This window comes from Lithobates pipiens, unplaced genomic scaffold (assembly GCF_037356315.1).
Source record: "Lithobates pipiens isolate NorthernLeopardFrog02 unplaced genomic scaffold, aLitPip1_a1.2 Scaffold_8, whole genome shotgun sequence".
In the NCBI taxonomy this organism is placed as follows: Eukaryota; Metazoa; Chordata; class Amphibia; order Anura; family Ranidae; genus Lithobates; species Lithobates pipiens.
The window spans coordinates 268,654,546-268,674,107 of record NW_027507903.1 but is presented as its reverse complement, the minus strand read 5'-3'; the positions used below and the strand labels follow the sequence as shown (position 1 = coordinate 268,674,107).

Sequence of the window (19,562 nt, the reverse complement as noted above, 5' to 3'; positions counted from 1 at the left end):
GCAATCGTATTAGAAATGGCTTTATTAACAAAACTTCAAAAATGTGGTTAAGAGGGACAGGGGGTTTTAAATTCTACAGCCCCTATGCAAGAGGATGATTTTGTTTCACAGCTAGCACAAAGTGGTAAAATGGTAAAAGAGAAGGCTAAAGAAGCTGCTGCTGTTAAACTTGCAACAGTTGCAATGATCTCGAAAGATGGTGAAATAAAATCTTCCAGCATGTGGCCAGTGAAGTAACAGAAGTCTCTTGCACTGGAATAGACACAACTATTTTACATAAATTTACAGAGCAAATGATAGGTGAAGTGTAAGAAATAGAAAAAAAATGAGCAACAACATACTGTCATGCAGTTAAATGGCCAGCATACACCAATAGCATCGCTAACACCAAAAAAGTTCACCTCCGTAACATCTCTAAAATTCGCCCCTTTTTAACACATGAAGCCACCAAGCTTCTCATTCACTCCCTTGCTTTCTCTCATCTTGACTATTGCAACTCCCTTCTCATTGGCCTGCCTCTCCATAGGCTATCCCCTCTTCAATCTATCATGCTGCTGCCAAACTTATCCACCTTACCAACCGTTTAGTATCTGTCAACCCTCTCCTCCCCCTACACTGGCTCCCAATCACCCAGCGTATTACATTCAAAATGCTAACCACAACATACAAAGTCATTCACAACTCTGCCCCGAGCTACATCACCAATCTTGTCTCCAAATATCACCCAAATTGTCCTCTCCACTCTTTTCAACACCCCCTACTCTCAAGCTCCCTAGTCTCCTCCTCCCATGCTCGTCTCCAGGATTTCTCCAGAGCCTCTCCCATCCTCTGGATCTCACTACCTCAACCTGTCTGGCTAGCCCCTACTCTTGCCACCTTCAGGTGATCCCTGAAACTCATCTCTTCAGGGAAGCCTATCACATCTCCAACTAATCTTTTGCCACTTCCATCAGCTCATTCCCCACAGTTACAACCTTTTATACCACCTGCCCCACCCTATTAGATTGTAAGCTCTTCTGAGCAGGGCCCTCTTAATCCTCTTGTATTTTATTGTATTATAACTTTATTGTCTCCCTTTTATATTGTAAAGTGCTGCATAAACTGTTGGCATCATATACATCCTGTATAATAATAATAATAGTAGATGTGTTTTAAAAGCAGGGCAACAATGTCATCATTTTTTATACAACCTAACAGAACAAGTACAGGGACTTAAAGAAGAATTTACTTTTCTGCGTCAAGATGTACAGAAAATTTGAGAAAGAACATTGGCTCTGGAAGGTTGTGTTAAGGAATTGGAGGACACTTCACAACCATTACATTCAGATATTAAAGAAGTAATGAAAAAATCAGATATCAACACTCCTAGGATGGAAGATCTTGAAAATCATTTTCGGCGTAATAATATTCTGTTGGTGGGTCTCCCAGAGCAGTCTGAGGAAGCAAACCCCACAAAATTTGCAGAAACCTGACTATGGGAGATGATTGGGAAAGAACATTTCTCTATATCCTTTTCAGGTGCAAGAACACACAGAGTACCTAATAGGTGTTCCATAGCAGAAATATAAATATATATAAATATTGATTCTTTCCCAAAATACAAAGCATGGTGATGTAAGAATACCAAGAAGAATCAGGACAACAGGGGAGTCATAAACCTTAAAATTTCTGTGAGCATTTTCCTAATTTCAAGCCATCAGTTAATCTTTTCTTACATAGGTGCTCAAGTGCAGCTGTGTATGCATGTTGCTTTGTAGTTTTAATAATGTTTATATTATTAATATCTAAAAATGATGCTTTGTTTAAAGAGGAATTAAACTCTAGAAGCTGTACCCAAAAAATGTAAGCAAAGTACTAGTCACCACTATTGTTTGATTTACTTTGCCTTGTTCTGCAAGGTTTGTCTCTGTGGAGTATGCCATCTTGATGGGGATAGGGCTTTACTTAGATCAGAGCCTCCAGCATGGACAACATTGAGCAACAGAGAAGTAAAATCACCAAATATTGCTACACATTAGCTATAACTAACAGTCAGCAGTAGCAGTGTCTTGGATCTCACACTGCAGAGATACAGCTATGAGGCTATGGCCAACATGTGCCCAGACATCCCCCGTACCAGAAAGCTGCACTGTTATTTTCCAGAAAGAATTCCAGACAAAGGGAACATTCTTGTTAGGGTACTGATTAGGCACAATTAATATTTTTGGATGCTTCCCGTAACCATGGTCGAGACGATGGGAGGGTAGGAGCAAAAGTGGCAGCAGCCTGAGCACAGTGTTTTCATGTGTGTGAGGGGGGTTGGGGGTGCTGCATAGAGAGCTGCCACATGCCATGGAAACTCTACATACCTTGCCTGGCAGGAGATTCACTGCACCCTGCTGCATCATTCACTGCCCCCCTTGAGCAGTCTGAATCTATAGGGCTGTATCTACTTCGCCTCCTGAGTTTGGACTTCCTCCACCTGCCAACATTTACCATGCCGAGCTGTAAACACACCGGTACTCAGCAACATGGGTGCCATCACCACATAACTACACTGGTGGCCAAGTTGCAGGAGATTTAACTAAAAATGAAAGTAAGTTGAGCAGAGAAGACACGTGGGTCAGTCAGTATAGTGTATTTGTGGTTTTTGAAGAGGCTATATGTATGTGGGTGCAAGTGTATGGAACCCTATTTTCCATCTGTCTGGCGTATCGGATTGGATGAAAACAGACAGGCAGTCCGTTTTGATCCGATCCCCCATAGAGGAGAGCAGAGATCTGACAGGTCCATTTCTGCACAGTGTGCAGATGTGGACTTTTCATCCGCCAGCTCAGCAGGGATCCAGGGATCGATTCCTGCTGAGCAAGAGGATGTCTGAAAACAGATCTGCACATGTGAAAGAGACCTTGTACTAGCTCTACATAACTACTTTACATTGTAGCAAATTGTAATTTCTTCAGTGGTGTTGCATGAAAAGCTATAGTAAAATATTTACGAAAATGTGAGGGGTGTACTCACTTTTGGGAGATACTGTACCATACATAAACATTCCTGACCTCTGGACTCTGTATGTCACACTACTGACCCTTGCACTCTGTATTTTATTTAATCCTGACCTTTGAAGTCTGTATGTTACTCAACCCTAACCCATGCACTCTGCATTGCATATTCCTGATCTCTGAAACCTTAGTGTTACACTTAACTGATCCTGACCCTGCATTCTGTATTTTACACAATCCTGCACTATGTACATTACATACACCTGATCCTTGCACTGTGTACTGTACATAACATGCTCCTGACCCCTGACTAAGTACTTTACATACACTTGGTTCTGCACTCTGATACTATGTACAGTGCAAGAAAACAGCAGAGAATATACATAGGTCCCATAATGCCATGGTGCATGTTCAGGTGCCCACAAAACCCAACTGATGTATCTGCAAAGAGACACTGAGAAAGCATGGTGGAAGTTTCTAGCAGGACCCCATCTGTGCAAAATGTGTGTGTGTGTGTGTGTGTGTGTGTGTGTGTGTGTGTGTGTGTGTGTATCAGGAATGGGGGGAGTTTGTCACCTTCATCCTGGGACCTAGATGATTTCATACTGGCACTGTTATTGCATAGCAATGCTTCACTTTTTGACTTCAGTTCCACTTTAAATCTCTTTTTCAGTTATGCACAAAAAAAGGCAGTCAGGTGTTTCTGATACTAGAGAAAAATAGGCAGCAATAGGATTGCTAAAGAGGCTGCCTGTCTTTATCTACAGAATTGCTCCCACTGTAGCCAGATGCAGTGAAATGCCACTCTGTTGCTGGTCCAAACACTGCTGAATTCGATTGCTAGCAATGACTGTGACATCTCAATGACAAAGCTACAGAGGGAGTCATTCCATAGAAACAAAAGACAGCCTCTTGGCAATCCTGACAAATCACTAGTGGTAGAGTCGCCCATTTGACATTAGCTTTAAAATTCAGCACAACGTGTATGTGACAATTTTTTTATTTTTTTTATTTTAAAGCTGGTTACAGTTTGAATCATACCATCTTCTTCAGTTGTTCATCTTACAGGCTACCACTTTTCTTCAAAACAAATTGTTTGCTACATTTTGTGAAGCGCTAAATAACTTTTTGTCCATAAAGCTATTTCACTGAATATAAGGCTAATGAAAATAGTTAAAATAATGTTTACACTTTGAAGCAAACTGGATGCCCATGTTTACACCAACATTTATGCTGTGCTGCTTGCAATTTTAAATAGGTTCCGCACACTGTTTGTTGCTGGAGAGCGCTGTGATGTGGAAACGTTGGAATGGGCCAAAACTATCTTCAAAGTACCAGTGCTGGATCATTGGTGGCAAACAGGTAGGCAAGTCAGTGAGAGACAGTTTTTAGGCATAACAGAAGTGCCAAAACTACCAGTCCAAATTATACAGTATTTTTCGGGCTAAATGAAGCTACTTATGAAATTTTACCTGTTAATATTCTCAGAAATAATCCACATTTCTTGTTTAGGACAACACAGTTCCTAAAATCCCAACCAGTGTTGTTGACCCTGCTGCTAGACCACAGAACTCCACCTTTACCTGCCCCTGCCTACCCCACTCCACATGCATACATTGATTTATTTCCTAAGAAAACATTGCTGCTGCCTTGACTCCCAAGGTCTTGCCCATGCACTGTGTTAAAAAGGCTCTTGGATAATGCAGTTCTAGGGTGACAAAGGGGAGTGACTACATAAACAGTTTCTCCTGCAGGACTTTTGTGATGCTCTCCCATGGAGTAGTAAAAGTTGTTGATTTTTTCTGATTATACTGTGATTTGTGATTTTAAACAGGATATCTTTATATAATGCATGTCATCCCATATTTTTGTTTTGTCTAGAGGAGTCCTCAGACTTTCCAAACAAGGGGCCAGTACACTGTCCTTCTGACTGTAGGGAGCCAGCTTGTGAACCAGTGTCAATGGAAGTAAATGACACCCTAAATTGGCAGTCAGTGGAAGTAAAAAATGCTTGAGGGTTAGTGGTCAGTGAGAGTAAAAATTGACTTGTATAGGTAGTTTGTAGGAAAAGGAATGTTGCTCCATTGTTAGAGTTAGCGGGAGCAATAGTGCCTCATTGTTATTGTCAGTATAAGAATTAGTGCCTTAGCCTTGGTGACGGGGTGGAATAATGCCCAGACCTTGGTGTCAGGAGGAGAAATCACGCCCGGATCTTAGGGAGGAATTGTGCCCTATCCTTGGTGTCAGGGGGAGGAATAGTGGCCAGAAGTTGGTATCGGGGCAGGAATAATGTCTCATCCTTTGTGTCAGGGGGTGGAAAAGTACCTTCCTTGGTGCCAAAGCGCTGCAGTTTAATGACCACTGGTCTGGAGCATCAAGAGGGGATTGGAAGAGTATGCAGTAGGAAAACTCCAATGAAATAAGAATATTCAAACTTTGATACATTTAAAATCCAGTGATATATAAAAATAAAAAAAACACAGAAGTGCAGTGCTTTTCTTAGCAAGTTACACCAACAGAAGCACACACAGCCTCTTACCGGATAGAATTGACCCACTATTACAGAGGCTCAAACACACATTAATATCCAAAAATGGATATTAATGGTGTGTTTGACCCTCTGTAATAGGGTGTCAATTTTATCTGGGAAGAGGCTGTGTGTGCTTCTGTTGGAGTTGGCGATATTTTACTTGGGATCCCTATTCCTAGTCACTATCAAGGGCTGTCTGTGGATAAGGGATATGGACTGTATATGCACATTGGTGTCATTTTCTAAGAAAAGAGCTGCACTTCTATGTTTTTTGTGTTTTATATTTGTGACCAACAAATTTTGTGTTTGCAGCTTTTTTAATATGATTAAGTGGGTCTGAGCGCAGTTTTTTACAAAATATGTTTTAGCGGTATACAGTGTATTGTTTAAAAAAAATGAGGAATAATTTTGAAATTTAGAACAAAGGAAATGTTGGGCTACTATTTTGTGAAGGAGCAAAGTTTTTTTCTTTCTTTGATGTTTTCAACAAATCAGTTTTAGAATTAATGCTTTTCCTCCAGATATAATATCCCTGGTGGTTCAATTCAGATTTGTCTGGTTTGTGTTCGGTAACAATGCAATACAATAATCAAAAGACAACATCAGCATTTTCTTCAGACTGAACCAATTCCCTTAGATATAGTTTTACAAGATCCAGATCATCAGCCTAATGTAAATTTCCATCCACTTCCTAAAGTATATATAGGAAAGGACATTTGATCCTGTGTTTTGTTAAAGTTTTCAATAGATTGAATTTTGCTTTTGGTATGTGAATTTGCAAAAAGGGACACAGTTTAAACTACTTTAAAAAAAGAAAATAAAATATACAAGACACTTTATCACCGCTATTTAAAGTATAACTAAAGATTAGAACAAAAATTTAATAATGTACAGTGCCTTGAAAAAGTATTCATACCCCTTAAATTTTCCACATTTTGTCATGTTACAATAAAAAACTTAAATGTATTTTATTGGGATTGTATGTAATAGACCAACACAAAGTGGCACATAATTGTGAAGTGGAAGGAAAATGATAAATGGTTTTCACAATTTTTTACAAATATGTGAAAAGTCTGCCGTGCATTTATATTCAGCCCCCCTGAGTGAATACTTTGTAGAACCACCTTTTGCTGCAATTAAAGCTGCAAGTCTTTTTGGGGATGTCTCTACCAGCTTTACACATCTAAAGAGTGACATTTGTGCCCATTCTTCCTAGCTTAAGTTCTGTCAGATTGGATGGAGAGCGTCTGTTAACAGCAATTTTCAAGTCTTGCCACAGATTCTCAATTGGATTTAGGTCTGGCGTTGACTGGGTCATTCTAAAACATGAAGATGCTTTGATCTAAACCATTCATTATAGCTCTAGTTGTGTGTTTGATTGTTGTCCTGCTGGAAGGTGAACCTCCGCCCCAATCTCAAGTCTTTTGCAGACTCTAACAGGTTTTCGTCTAATGCCCCGTACACACGAGAGGACTTATGTCCGACAGACTTCCAAAGGAGTTCTGCCGGAGTTCCGACGGAGTTCTGACAGACTTTTCGGCCGAACGGACTTGGCCACACACGATCACACTAAACTCCGACGGATTCGAACGTGATGACGTACGACCCGACTCGAATAAGGAAGTTCATAGCCAGTAGCCAATAGCTGCCCTAGCGTCGGTTTTAGTCCGTCGGAGTAGCACACACACGAGCGAATTTTTCGAAGGGGACCGGGTCCGGCGGAGTTCCGTCGGGAAAATTTGAAGCATGCTTCATTTCTAAAGTCCGTCAGACTTTAGCGAAGCTAAAGTCCGTTGCAGCCCACACACGATCGGATAGTCTGACGGACTCAGTCCGTCGGAGTTTGGATGTCGAAAAGTCCGCTCGTGTGTACGGGGCATTAGATTTCCCTGTATTTGGCTCCATCCATCTTCCCATCAACTCTGACCAGCTTCCCTGTCCCTACTAAAAAAAAGAATCCCCACACCACCATGTTTAATGGTGGGGATGGTGTGTTCAGGGTGATGTGCAGTGTTAGTTTTCCGCCACACAAAGCGTTTTGCTTTTGGCCCAAAAAGTTCAATTTTGGTCTCATCTGACCGAAGCACCTTCTTCCACATGTTTGCTGTGTCTCCCATATGGCTTCTCCTAAACTGCAAACGGGACTTCATATGGCTTTCTTTTAACAATGACTTTCTTGCCGCTCTTCCATAAAGGGCAGATTTATGGCGTGCATGACTAATAGTTGTCCTGTGGACAGATTCTCCCACCCGAGCTTTGGATTTCTGCAGCTCCTCCAGAGTTGCCATGGGCCTTTTGTCTGCTTCTCTGATTAATGCTCTCCTTGACTGGCCTGTCAGTTTGAATAAACGCCATGTCTTGGTAGGTTTGCAGTTGTGCTATACTCTTTCCTTTTTCAGATGATGGATTGAACAGTGTTCCGTGAGATGTTCAAACCTTGGGATATTTTCTTATAACCTAACCCTGCTTTAAATTTCTCCACAACTTTATTCCTGTCTGGTCTGTTCCTTGGCCTTCATGATGCTGTTTGTTCACTAAAGTTCTCTAACAAACCTCTGAGGGCTTCACAGAATAGCAGTTTATACGGAGATTAAATCACACACAGGTGGACACTATTTACTAATTTTGTGACTTCTGAAGGCAATTGGTTCCACTAGATTAGGGGTATCCGAGTAAAGATGTCTGAGTACAAATGCACACCACACTTTTCAGATATTTATTTTAAAAAATGAATTGAAAACCATTTATCATTTTGCTTCCACTTCACAATGTGTGTGCCACTTTGTGTGGGTCTATCACATAAAATAAAATACATTTAAGTTTTTGGTTGTAACATGACAAAATGCGGAAAATTTCAAGGGGTATAAATACTTTTTCAAGACACTGCATATTTCAGTTTGCCAGTCCTTGTGGTGGCTGCCTTGGTTTTCCCATTTTTTTTTTTTTTTTCCAAGAAAAAACCTTTTATAAAAAACATTTTTTTGCCAGATATCCAGTGTCCTTGTAACTTACTGTCCAATTACAGTTTTTTCACCCTTTGCAGCTATTTTCTGTGAACTACAAAGCATCCCTCTTCTATGTAAAGGAGATGGGAAGCGGGGGATACATTGTTTTGCCACACTTTTCACTCAGTCCTAAAGTGACAACAGTACTCCTTACAGTATGCTGAGTGAACGTTGTCACGCTAGGATAGGAAGTGTTACTGGCAGGATAAACAGGTGAAAATTAAGTAAAAAAAATTAAAAACAAATACAAGCATCAAATTTAAAGCCTGATGCACACTAATGGCTTTTTGTCATGTAACCCGCCGTGTTGTATGAAGAGAAATTGACAACTCTGGTTGTATTAACCATGCAGGTTAGTTCAGCGATCTCCTCCACTGCGCTATTGTGTTCTGCCATTGGCTGAGAGTGCTGATCTGGAGTTGGTCAGCTGCTTGTTTTCCAGCATGCATGTCTGACAGAAGCTGGCCAGGCCAATATACACACGGGCTGAATGTCGGCCATTTTTTTTTTTAAACGGCAGTTGTCTCCCGACATTCGGCCTGTGTGTACAGGGATTAGGGACTGGTAAGCTGCCTTATCTCACTTTTCTTTTTCTTAGATACATGAATAACCTTCCATCCTCCAGCTCCTTTGATTTCTATTACGGTAATGACTGATAGACACAGGTTGGTTATATGACCTTTCTGGTATTTACCAGAAGGACTTGTGTCTGAGGCTGGTTTAGGTTCCTGTGCTCTCTTCAACCTTCATCTGCCCTCTGTTAACACCTATCAACAGAAGTGATCGCAAGACTCACAGTAGTCTATGGACTTCCTGTAGTTGGGTCCATTATTCACATACAGTTTTGGGCCACATAGATCTATTTTTATTCTTTTGCTTTTTTGCTAGAGTAGCAGCCAAAAGCATAAATACGCATTTTAAGTTGTTAAATTGAGAAAGTAATTTTTGACTTAACGCTTATTTTCTGCACGTCCATATTTTTTTGCATTTACAGGTTTGTAAATGCTGTCTTTTGTGATTATTAGCATAACATGGATTGTAAAGGACTGTTGACTAACGTTCAGTTAGCCATAGGCTGACCATAGATGGATAGGTAGAGGGTTAATATATTTGTAGCTTGACTGCAGGAAATTTCTAGAGCACCTTGTAAACTTGTAAGTTTGCCATGTTTAGGTCAATATAAAGGAGACAAAAGAGGCAGTAAGTTGGCCAGTGCTGTTTATGCTGCTTATCTTAGGAAGGATCAATAGCCGGTCATTTTGTGAAGCCGCGTACACACGGGCGGATTGTATGGCCTACTTAGTCCGTCATACAATCCGACGGACAGTCCGTCATACTTTCGAATGAACGGACTTGACCACACACGGATGCACAAACAGTCCGTTGAAAGCTTGCGCGATGACGTGTACAGCACGTACGACGGGACTAGAAATAGGAAGTCCAATACACAGCAATGCAACCTTCCGCCGTGTAAATCCTTTCTGAGCATGCGCCATTCTTAGTCCGTCCAACTAGCCTACTGACGAGCGGATTGTCCGCTGAAACCAAAGTATGACGGACAGTATTACGGAAATTCCGAAATACTTAGTACGCCAGACTGCACGCTGAAAAAGTCCGCTGAAGCCCACACACGAGCGGACTGTCCGCTGAAATTTGTTTCGGCGGACTAAGTAGGCCTTGCAATCCGCCCGTGTGTACGCGGCTTGACACACGCTGCTTCACAATTGTAAGGAATTTATTGATTCACCTTTTTATATTCACTTTTTTCCTCCATAAAATATAGTTCAAAATATATCCACCACTTCTATAAATTCTTTACCAGCCTGCTGTTCTTGATAGGGATTTGAAAAATACTAAAAGTCACATTTTACATAACAAAGCAGAGCATACTGACCTTGTGAAGTATATCAGAATAGTAAAATTAAAAATGCACACATCATATGAAATAAAAAAGCTTATGAATGAAAGCTTAATGCAAAAGTTAAAGTATTACTAAAGGCAAAACTTTTTTTTGTTTTTGTTTTTTGGAAGGAGAGGAATTGGAACACCTGTGAGTTTTTTTTTTTTTTTTCACTGACTATGCCCCCATTGGGGAGATTCCACCTCTCTATTCATTCTGTATACCATTATCATCAAAATTGAGAGTAAAAGAAAATCCCAAATTTCTCAAATCACCTTTTAGGACAGCCCTTGGAGAGCATAGCTCTGCCCATTTTCCAGGAAACGCATGCAGCTAGATAAAAACCCTCCTCTTCCACCATGGTCTGTTATTTATGTCTCTGCCATGGTGGAAGCTCTGCAGGAACCAGGGGGAGCTGCGCTCTCTCCAAGGTGAAGGAGTATAGGCTCACCTCAAGGCGTTTTTGTTGTCTCTTCCAGCGACCATCCCAGCTCCCCTAGTACTGGCGGGAGGTGCTCCAGTGTCCCCAGCCTCTCCAGCTTAGGAGCAATGGCCCACAGGAGATCAGGTGTCCTTGTGCCCGGGGTCCACGCGTGTAGGCTTAGGAGGCCAGGTGGGCTGCTGTGGGTGCATGGCCTTCCCCGCATGTCTGTCCTGGGTCCGGTGTGGCAGGTGACGTCATGTCCGCTGACACGTCTTCCTGTCGGGGGGGGGGGGGCGATAGTGGTTCCAATCACCTGGAATGCAGAGGTCAAGGGGGCGGGTCTATCGGGAGTTTTAAAACCAGATGTTTTTTCTCAGTTTCCCGCTGTGCTCTCTGCAAAATGGATGAGAGACCCACAGCCTCAGCGGAAGCAGGCTCCTTAAGCACCGGTTAGTCTCAAGTAAGAGGGGTACAGTGGGGCCCCAAACTTCTCCTCATGGGACTATGTATTATTGTTTGTATACCTCCCTGCAGGGTCAGAGGTAACTCCACTCGGACCCTGCAGCCTGGACGGGGGGGGCTTTGCTTGAGGAGTCCGGCACCTTTCTGGGGTTCACGCTGTTTTTCCTTTTGTTCTGGTGGAGGGCTGTTTCAATAAGGAAATGGTGACTGCTACATAGTAAGCTGAAAAGAAAATATCCCCTAAGGTGGACTTTAAAGGCAAATAAGAGTATGGTTGAAGGAGTATACAAAGTATTTATAATGCAAAAAATTATATATTAATGGTTAAACATAGTCACTAAAAATGTTCATATATAGATATGAAACGATTGAATGTCTAGACAGTTTATGATATTGTCACCATATTTGTAAACACATATGAGGTCCTCTTTGCACCAATGCATTTCGGATTACAATCTTTCTCCTTCAGGGGTGTATGAAGAGGAAAATATATCGATAGCATAGTTAAAGAACAGTAAGTTTCTATTAATAAAGGGTTATAATCAAGCAAGAGATTATATAGAGAATTTAACTTACACACTTACATAATACTTGGTGGCAAGAAGAATTTCAACATTCTATCATGTAACGTTTAAAAACAAGAGAAATATATATAGCAGTAAGAGCTGTGTCTGTAGATTTGCAATTTCAAAGCATTTTTAGTGACTATGTTTAACCATTAATAAATATTTTTTTGCATTATAAATACTTTGTATGTTCCTTCAAATATACTCTTATGTGCCTTTAAAGTCCACCTTAGGGGATATTTTCTTTTCTGCTTTCAATACTGGATGTGGCACAGTGGTGTAGTGGTTAGCACTCTCACCTAGCAGTAAGCAGGGTCGCTGGTTCAAATCCCATACCACGACACTACCTGCCTGGAGTTTGCATGTTCTCCCTGTGCTTGCGTGGGTTTCCTCCGGGTACTCTGGTTTCCTCCCACACTCCAAAGACATGCTGGTAGGTTAATTGGCTTCTGTCCAAAAATTGGCCCTAGTATATACGTGGGGACCTTGGATTGTGGGCTCCTTGAGGGTAAAGACCAATGTGAGTGTGCAATGTACAGTGATGGGGACAATTGTAGACACTCAGGTTGAACTGGATGGACTGGTGTCTTTATTCAACCTTACTAACTATGTAACTATGGAACTATACTGGCATAATATTATCGTTTGTTTTCTCTTGTCTGTTACATAGCAAAGGTGCTTGTGTGATTCTTGTTTTGTTTTTCATAGGTTAAAGCATCAGCAAAACCTAAACCTCCTCCACCAGCTCAGAGGAAATGCCTGTCTTGCAAGAATCCTCTAAGAGTTGCATGGCAAAAACTAATGTGCAGAACCTCTGTAAGCAGAGCTTGTTGATGAGGAGACATCCCAACAATGCAAAGATCTGTTTTTCCTCTGTACAAGAGCTGACAAATTCCTTGAGCTAAGCCAGATCTCTGCTAGTCAAAAGCCCGCCAAGCCAAACCACAACAGCCTCCATCCAGCCCTCGAGCATCCACCTCTAAGGCAGCAGAGGTTATTGACTCTGGGGATGAGAGGACAAGTACTCTTCCTTCCTTCAAGGATGAGGAGGAAGAGGAAGATGATAGCTGAGTGGCATCCAGGTACAAGCTATCACCGGAGAAGGTAGATGATCTTTTAAGAGCAATCTAAATGACTCTAGAAATCCAGGAGGAAAAAGTGCAAGTGTCATTACATGATAATATGTACCAAGGCTTGGATGAAACCAAACACAGAGTGTTTCCGGTCCACAAAGTCCTCTCTGAGGCAATTAAGAAAGAGTGGAAGGACCCAGAGAGAGTGTCTTTCTTTTCTAAAACCCCCAGGGGAAGGTTTTCCTTTGAAGAAAAGGAGACTGAGATCTGGAACAAGAAACCCAGAGTGGACGCAGCATTCTCACAAATATCCTGTCACACGGACCTCACGTTCGAAGATATGGGGGTCCTAACGGACGAGATGGATAAGAGGGCAGATTCCCTCCTGAAAAAAGCATGAGATTCCAACTCATCCAGCCTCAAGCCTGCAATGGCTTCCACGATAGTGGCCAGGAGCCTAGAATGCTAGATAGAAAAATGTAAAGGTCACGTGGAGGCAGGTACATCCCAAAAGGAGTTGCTGGAATCCTTGCCACTGATGCTTAAAGTGGTAAGGTACGTGCCTTATGCATCAGCAGAATCAGTGAAGATGTCGGCAAGATCTTCAGCAGTTGTGAACTCGGCTATACATGCTAGCTGGCTGAAAACTTGGACCGGAGATACGGTGTTCAAGATAAAGTTGTGGGGTTTACTTTTCTCAGGCGACTTACATTTTGGTCCAGACCTTGAGACGGTCCTAGGCAGAACAGCTGACAAAAAGGAGTTTCCTTCCAAAAAGAAGCAACCACTTAGAATTTGCGTGCTGTTCAACAGCCCCACAAAAATAGAGACTATGGTTAGAAAAAACACTGAGCCTCCCAGAGGGGCAAGGGGAGAGGAGGGGTTATCTTCAGAATCCACAATCAGCCCCCAAAAATAAATGACAATCTCATCCCAGTGGGGGGAAGATTATCTTCTTTTCACTCACAGTAGGAAAAGACAACCACAAGCCTGTTCGTAAACATCATCACACAGGGGTACAGTTTGGAGTTCTCGGAAACCCCTCCGAGCAGATACTATATCACCAGTCTTCCAAAAGACAAGGAAAAAGCTTCCACAATGATGAACCTGCTCCAGGATCTGATACAGCAAGAAGTCATTATCCAAGTCCCAAAACATCAGGAAGGTCGGGGTTTCTATTCACACATCTTCCTAGTGAAGAAACCCTTGTGACAGTATCATTTGATACTGAATTTGAAGATTCTGAACAAGTCAATCCGTTACAAACACTTCTGGATGGACACAATCTATTCAATAACAAAGTTATTGTCCCCAAATGGCTTTATGGCATTTCTGGACCCAAGGGACGCTTATCTGCATGTCCTGATAGCCCAAGCTTCCCATCAGTTTCTCCGTCTAGCTCTCAAAATGGGGGATTCAATATGGCATCTCCATTTCAGAGCTCTGCCTTTTGGACCATCATCCTCCTTCGGGATTTTTACAAAAGTGATGTCGGAAGCACTGGAGCCTCTAAAACGAAGGGGGATAGCAGTTGTCCTTTATCTGGATGATATGTTACTTTTTGCAGACTCCAAAAGCCAGGTCCTGACAAACCTGCAGGTGACCGGGCTCACCTCAAGAGCTTAGGTTGGCTCCTACATTTGGAGAAATCAAATCTAGATCCAGCACAGGAGATGAAGTTCCTGGGTTACAGAAACTCAATAGTTCAGAAAGTCTTCCTCCCACAGGAGAAGATAGACAGGTCCAAGCTGCGGTAAGACAGATTCAAACCAATCTCTCGGCGTCTGTACGGAAAGCTATGGCAGTTTTGGGACATCAATTTCATCCATACAGTGGGCCAGACTACATTCCCGGCCGCTCCAGATGAACATCCTTCAAAGATGGTCTCACCAGGAGCCTCTAGAAAAGCAAATCAGGTGCACCTCAAACCTAAAAAGAGCGCTTTGGTGGTGGCGGAATTCAACCAACCTAACAAAAGGTCTCCCCTGGGTCTTTCCCCTGGACAAATGTCTAACGACGGACGTGAGTGCTTGGGGTTGGGGAGCTCACTTGGATGGCCAGACCGCTCAGGGTTCCTGGTCCAAAACAGATGCCTAGAAGTCTTCAAACTGACGGGAACTAAAGGCCCTCTTCCTTGGACTCCTATCCTTTCAACAGGTAGTCGGGGGACAGCATGTGCAAGTACTCTCGGACAACAGAACAGCAGTAGCCTATGTATTGAAACAGGGAAGAACCAGGCGCATAGGGCTCTTAGAGCTAGAATTGTGGCAATGTTGCCTCTCTGACGGCAATCCATCTAAAGGGGTCCCAGAACCTTCTAGCAGATCTGCTAAGAAAAAGGAGAGTGGTAGAATGGAGTCTGAACGAGGAGGTTTTCTGGACCTCAAATAGATCTGTTCACAAGCCAGCAGAACTCTCAAGTGCGGATGTTTTTTTTTTTTTGCTTCACAGGGATGATCAGAGCATAGGCATAGATGCGTTCGCTCATCCCTGGGATTGCCAACGGTGCTACACTTTCCCCCCTCTTCCAGCTAATACTGCTGGTCCTCAGGAAATTCAAAGAAGAAAACACTAATCTGATTCTGGTCACCCCCTTCTGGCTGAAGAGGTCTTGGTCCGTGGCTCTGCTAAATCTAGCCACAAAACCTCCCTGGAGGCTACCTTCCAAAAAGGACCAGCTAACACAGGGGAATCTGAACCATCCAGAAGCAGATCGGCTACAACTGCCTGGTTTCTGAACAAGACCCCCTAAGATTTTGAATAACCTGTTCTCCATTAAGAAAGAAGTGACACAGGCTATATACTTAAAAGTATGGGAAACATTTAAACTCCCAGTGCTCTTCTAAGGGCTTCCAGGTCAAAAATATAGTTTGTCTTATGCCTCGTACACACGATCAGACTTTCCGCCAACAAAACCATGGAATTTTGTCCGAAGGGCATTGGCCCAAACTTGTCTTGCAGCCACACAAATGTTGCCCAACAAATACAAATGTAGTGACGTCTAAAGCCGCGTACACACGGGCGGACTGTCTGTCCAACTTAGTCCGCCGAAACACATTTTAGCGGACAGTCCGCTCGTGTGTGGGCTTCAGCGGACTTTTTCAGCGTGCAGTCTGGCGGACTAAGTATTTCGGAATTTCCGTAATATTGTCCGTCCAACTTTGGTTTCAGTGGACAGTCAGCTCGTGAGTAGGCTAGTTGGACGGACTAAGTATGGCGCATGCTCAGAAAGGATTTACACGGCGGAAGGTTGCATTGCTGTGTATTGGACGTCCTATTTCTAGTCCCGTCGTATGTGCTGTACACGTCATCGCGCAAGCTTTCAACGGACTGTCTGTTCATCGTGTGTGGTCAAGTCCGTTCATTCAAAAGTAGGACGGACTGTCCGTCGGATTGTCTGACGGACTTAGTTGGCCAGACAGTCCGCCCGTGTGTACGCGGCTTTAGTTGTTTTTCAGCTCTTTAGTTCGAGCCTTTCATTTAGCTCTTTTCAGTTTGCGTTTTTCATTTCGTGCTTTTTAGTTTGTTTCTGAACGGCCGTTCGTCAACCAGACATGTTGCGGACAAGATAATTTGCTATTTATTAGTGGCCTTGGAGTTATTGCTTTGACATAATTTTTTTGGGTTAAATAATGATTTGATTTGGTATATTTTATATGTTTTTGGATGCATAGAATGCACTTTTTGGTTAAGTTCTATTGGCAGATGGCATGTCTAATTTTATTTTATTTTTTTTTAATGCACAAAAAATTGGGGAGAATAATACTTGGCTATGTGATTTACTTCAAATTACATTTTGGGAGTAGGCAGTTAGATTTGAAAAAAATATAATGTAAAGTGAACAAGGGACACCAACATGGTTGTATCTTTCATCTTAAAAACTACAGGATAATGGTGTTGTGTTAACTTGCCCAAATAAAAAAAATAATAAATATTTTTGATATCACTAGAAAAAAAAGCCTTTGAAAATTTGTTTGCAATAACTTCATCAGTATCACCAGCAAAGCAGCTTCATTATTATCCCCATTTAAGAAGACGAGAATTGTGCGCTGCATTTTGAGATTTCATAATTTGCCACGTCACAAATGTTCTCCATTACCAATGCTAGATCACAAGATCGATCGCTTCTGGCTCGTCCTTCTGAGCATGCGTGTTTGTACTTTGGACTTTTGTCTGATGGACTTGTGTACACACGATCAGAAAATTCGACAACACACATTTGTTGGTGGAAAATTTGAAGACATGCTAGCCAACAGCCAAAATTTGTATGCTCCGATGGAGCATACAAATTGTTGGATTTTACGCTAACAGCCTGACATTCAACATTTCCCATCGGAAAGTCCAATCGTGTGTACAGGGCTTTAGAATTCATCCATGATAGAACGGAGAAGGGGTTGGCAGCCAGCACCCAGGTGGCGGCTCTTTCAGTTCTTTTTTAAAAGACTTTATCGAAAGAAGTGTTAATTTCTAGATTTTTTTAGGGCTCCTACATGGAATAGGCCGGTAGCCCTTAAAGTTTTTCCCAGTTGGGATTTATCCATTGTGTTGCAGGGTCTTATGGAGACTCCTTTTGAACCCCTGCAAGAAGAATCCTTAAAAGATTTAGTTCTGAATTTTTTTTTATAGTGGCCATCTCTTCAGCCAGAAGGATCAGTGAGCTTCAGGCCTTGGCGGTCACGGAACCCTCTTTGACTTTTTTTCAGAATGGGTAATCCTTCAAACAGTCCCGGCATTTCTACCCAAGGTTGCCACACCTTTTCACCGCTCACAAGAGATAGTATTACCCACATAATCTTCTCAGGATCCCGCGAAGTGGAAAAAGCTTCCAAGAGCACTTTAGGAAACTGGCTTAAATGGGCAGTCATAGAAGCCTACAAAGCTAAGGGAGAAGTACCCCCTTCAGGTTTTGCTGCCCACTCTACAAGATCAACGGCAGTTTCCTGGACCTAAAGGGTCGGTGCCACGCCTGAACAAATATGCAAGGCCATGCAATGGTCCAACTTCTCGACATTCCTCCGGCACTATAGGTTGGACCTGTTGTCCTCTGCAAATCAAGCCTTCGGCAGGAAAGTGCTGCAGGCAGTGGTCCCACCCTAGGGTAAGTTTTGCAGTTATCCTATCCAAGGCTGTCCTGAAAGGTGATATGAGAAAAACTTGGTTAGACTTACTGGTGATGGTATTTCCAAGAGTCTTTCAGGACAGACTTACTAACCTCCCAATTGTCTTAGAAGTGTTTTACGTATCTATCATGGTTGTGTTGGTGGTTTTCTGTGCTTTGTTTTCCAGTGTGTCGGAGACCACACAATAACTGAGGCCATGGTGGAAGAGGAGGGTTTTTACAACTGCATGTGTTTCCTGGAAAATGGGCGGAGCTACGCTCTCCAAGGCTCTCCTGAAAGGCTCTTAGAGTAAGTTTAACTACGTTTTTTTTGGGTTGACTCCAAAACCGGAATAGAGGGGAAATCTTCCAATGGGGACACCCGGGGTTCCCTCACTTTGGATGGATTTTCTCCCACTCCTTGTTTTGGCTATGTGACAGAAAGTGAAGGGAAATCTCACCAATGGAACACAGATGGGAAAAAAAAATGGACAGAGGTATAACCCTCCCTTACTCTGAAATGAAAAAAAAAAAAATTTTGCATTTAGTTCTACTTTAAATGTATTACCAATCTTTAAATGCGGTAGTTGCATTTGTTTTATTTTTTCCTATTTTTGTTTCCTTTTTTTTCACCTGGTGATCCAGTCAGTCTGTTATTTTTTAACTTCCTTTAAAGTTTAACTAAAGAAAAAAAACTGCAGATTTAAAATTATTATTTATTTATTACAGGTACTTGTATAGTAAAATCAATTTACGCAGCTTTTTACACATATTTATTATACATTCACATCATTTGAAAACGCCTTTTTTAAAATGACTGTGTTAAAGCTTTTAGTGATAGGTTTCCATATAATCTGGCTGATGAGGTCTTGAGCCAGGAATAGCAGATATAGGTCCCCCTCTAACTAGGTAGACATCTATTTTATGAAATGGCCCAGAAAGAAGTGCAATCTTTTCTGTGTGAGTTTTTCATAAAATGTGTACATTTCTTAACTAATTTATTTTGCAGAAACCGGATCTTCTATGACAGCAACTTGTATAGGACTTGGGAATTCTTTGACACCTCCTGCAGGACAAGCAGGGAAGCCTGTTCCAGGATATAATGGTGCGTAATTGTGAAAGTAAATTGTTACTTCCTTATTTTTCATTCACCAATAAGACATTGCCCTATTTATATAATTAATCCTTCAACAATCAGTTGACTACTTTTATAGTGCTTTTTCTGCAGCTTCCATCTGAAAAACAGCCAGTGAGAGAAACAGATGTAATATATGGTGCATGTGTTTATGTATGCACGTGAATATATGTATTACTATTTTGTATGTCTAATCTGCATCATGCTAAAGGGAACCTGTTAGGTAATAAAAAAAGGTACGGACATTTTTTTCTTAAGTGAATTGCTAAGCTGGAACTAGTATGAAGGCAGTGAAAAAATATAGTGTGACTTGAAACTACAGATGGTGCTGACATCCCTACATTACTTCTGGCAAATAGACTGTACACTTTGCAAGTGCGGTTGCACA

The 19,562-nt window shown here is 41.9% G+C and overlaps 1 protein-coding gene across 3 annotated transcripts in view; it reads left to right on the top strand.

Annotated features, from left to right (window-relative positions):
• Window positions 1–19,562, top strand: part of ACSS3 (acyl-CoA synthetase short chain family member 3) — a 230,386-nt gene that overhangs the window by 146,994 nt on the left and 63,830 nt on the right. For all 3 annotated transcript variants that reach the window (XM_077471933.1, XM_077471934.1, XM_077471935.1), the window contains 2 exons: window positions 4,240–4,343; window positions 19,049–19,144. In XM_077471933.1, coding sequence (XP_077328059.1) covers window positions 4,240–4,343; window positions 19,049–19,144 — 200 coding nt within the window. The remainder of the gene's footprint in view (window positions 1–4,239; window positions 4,344–19,048; window positions 19,145–19,562) is intronic.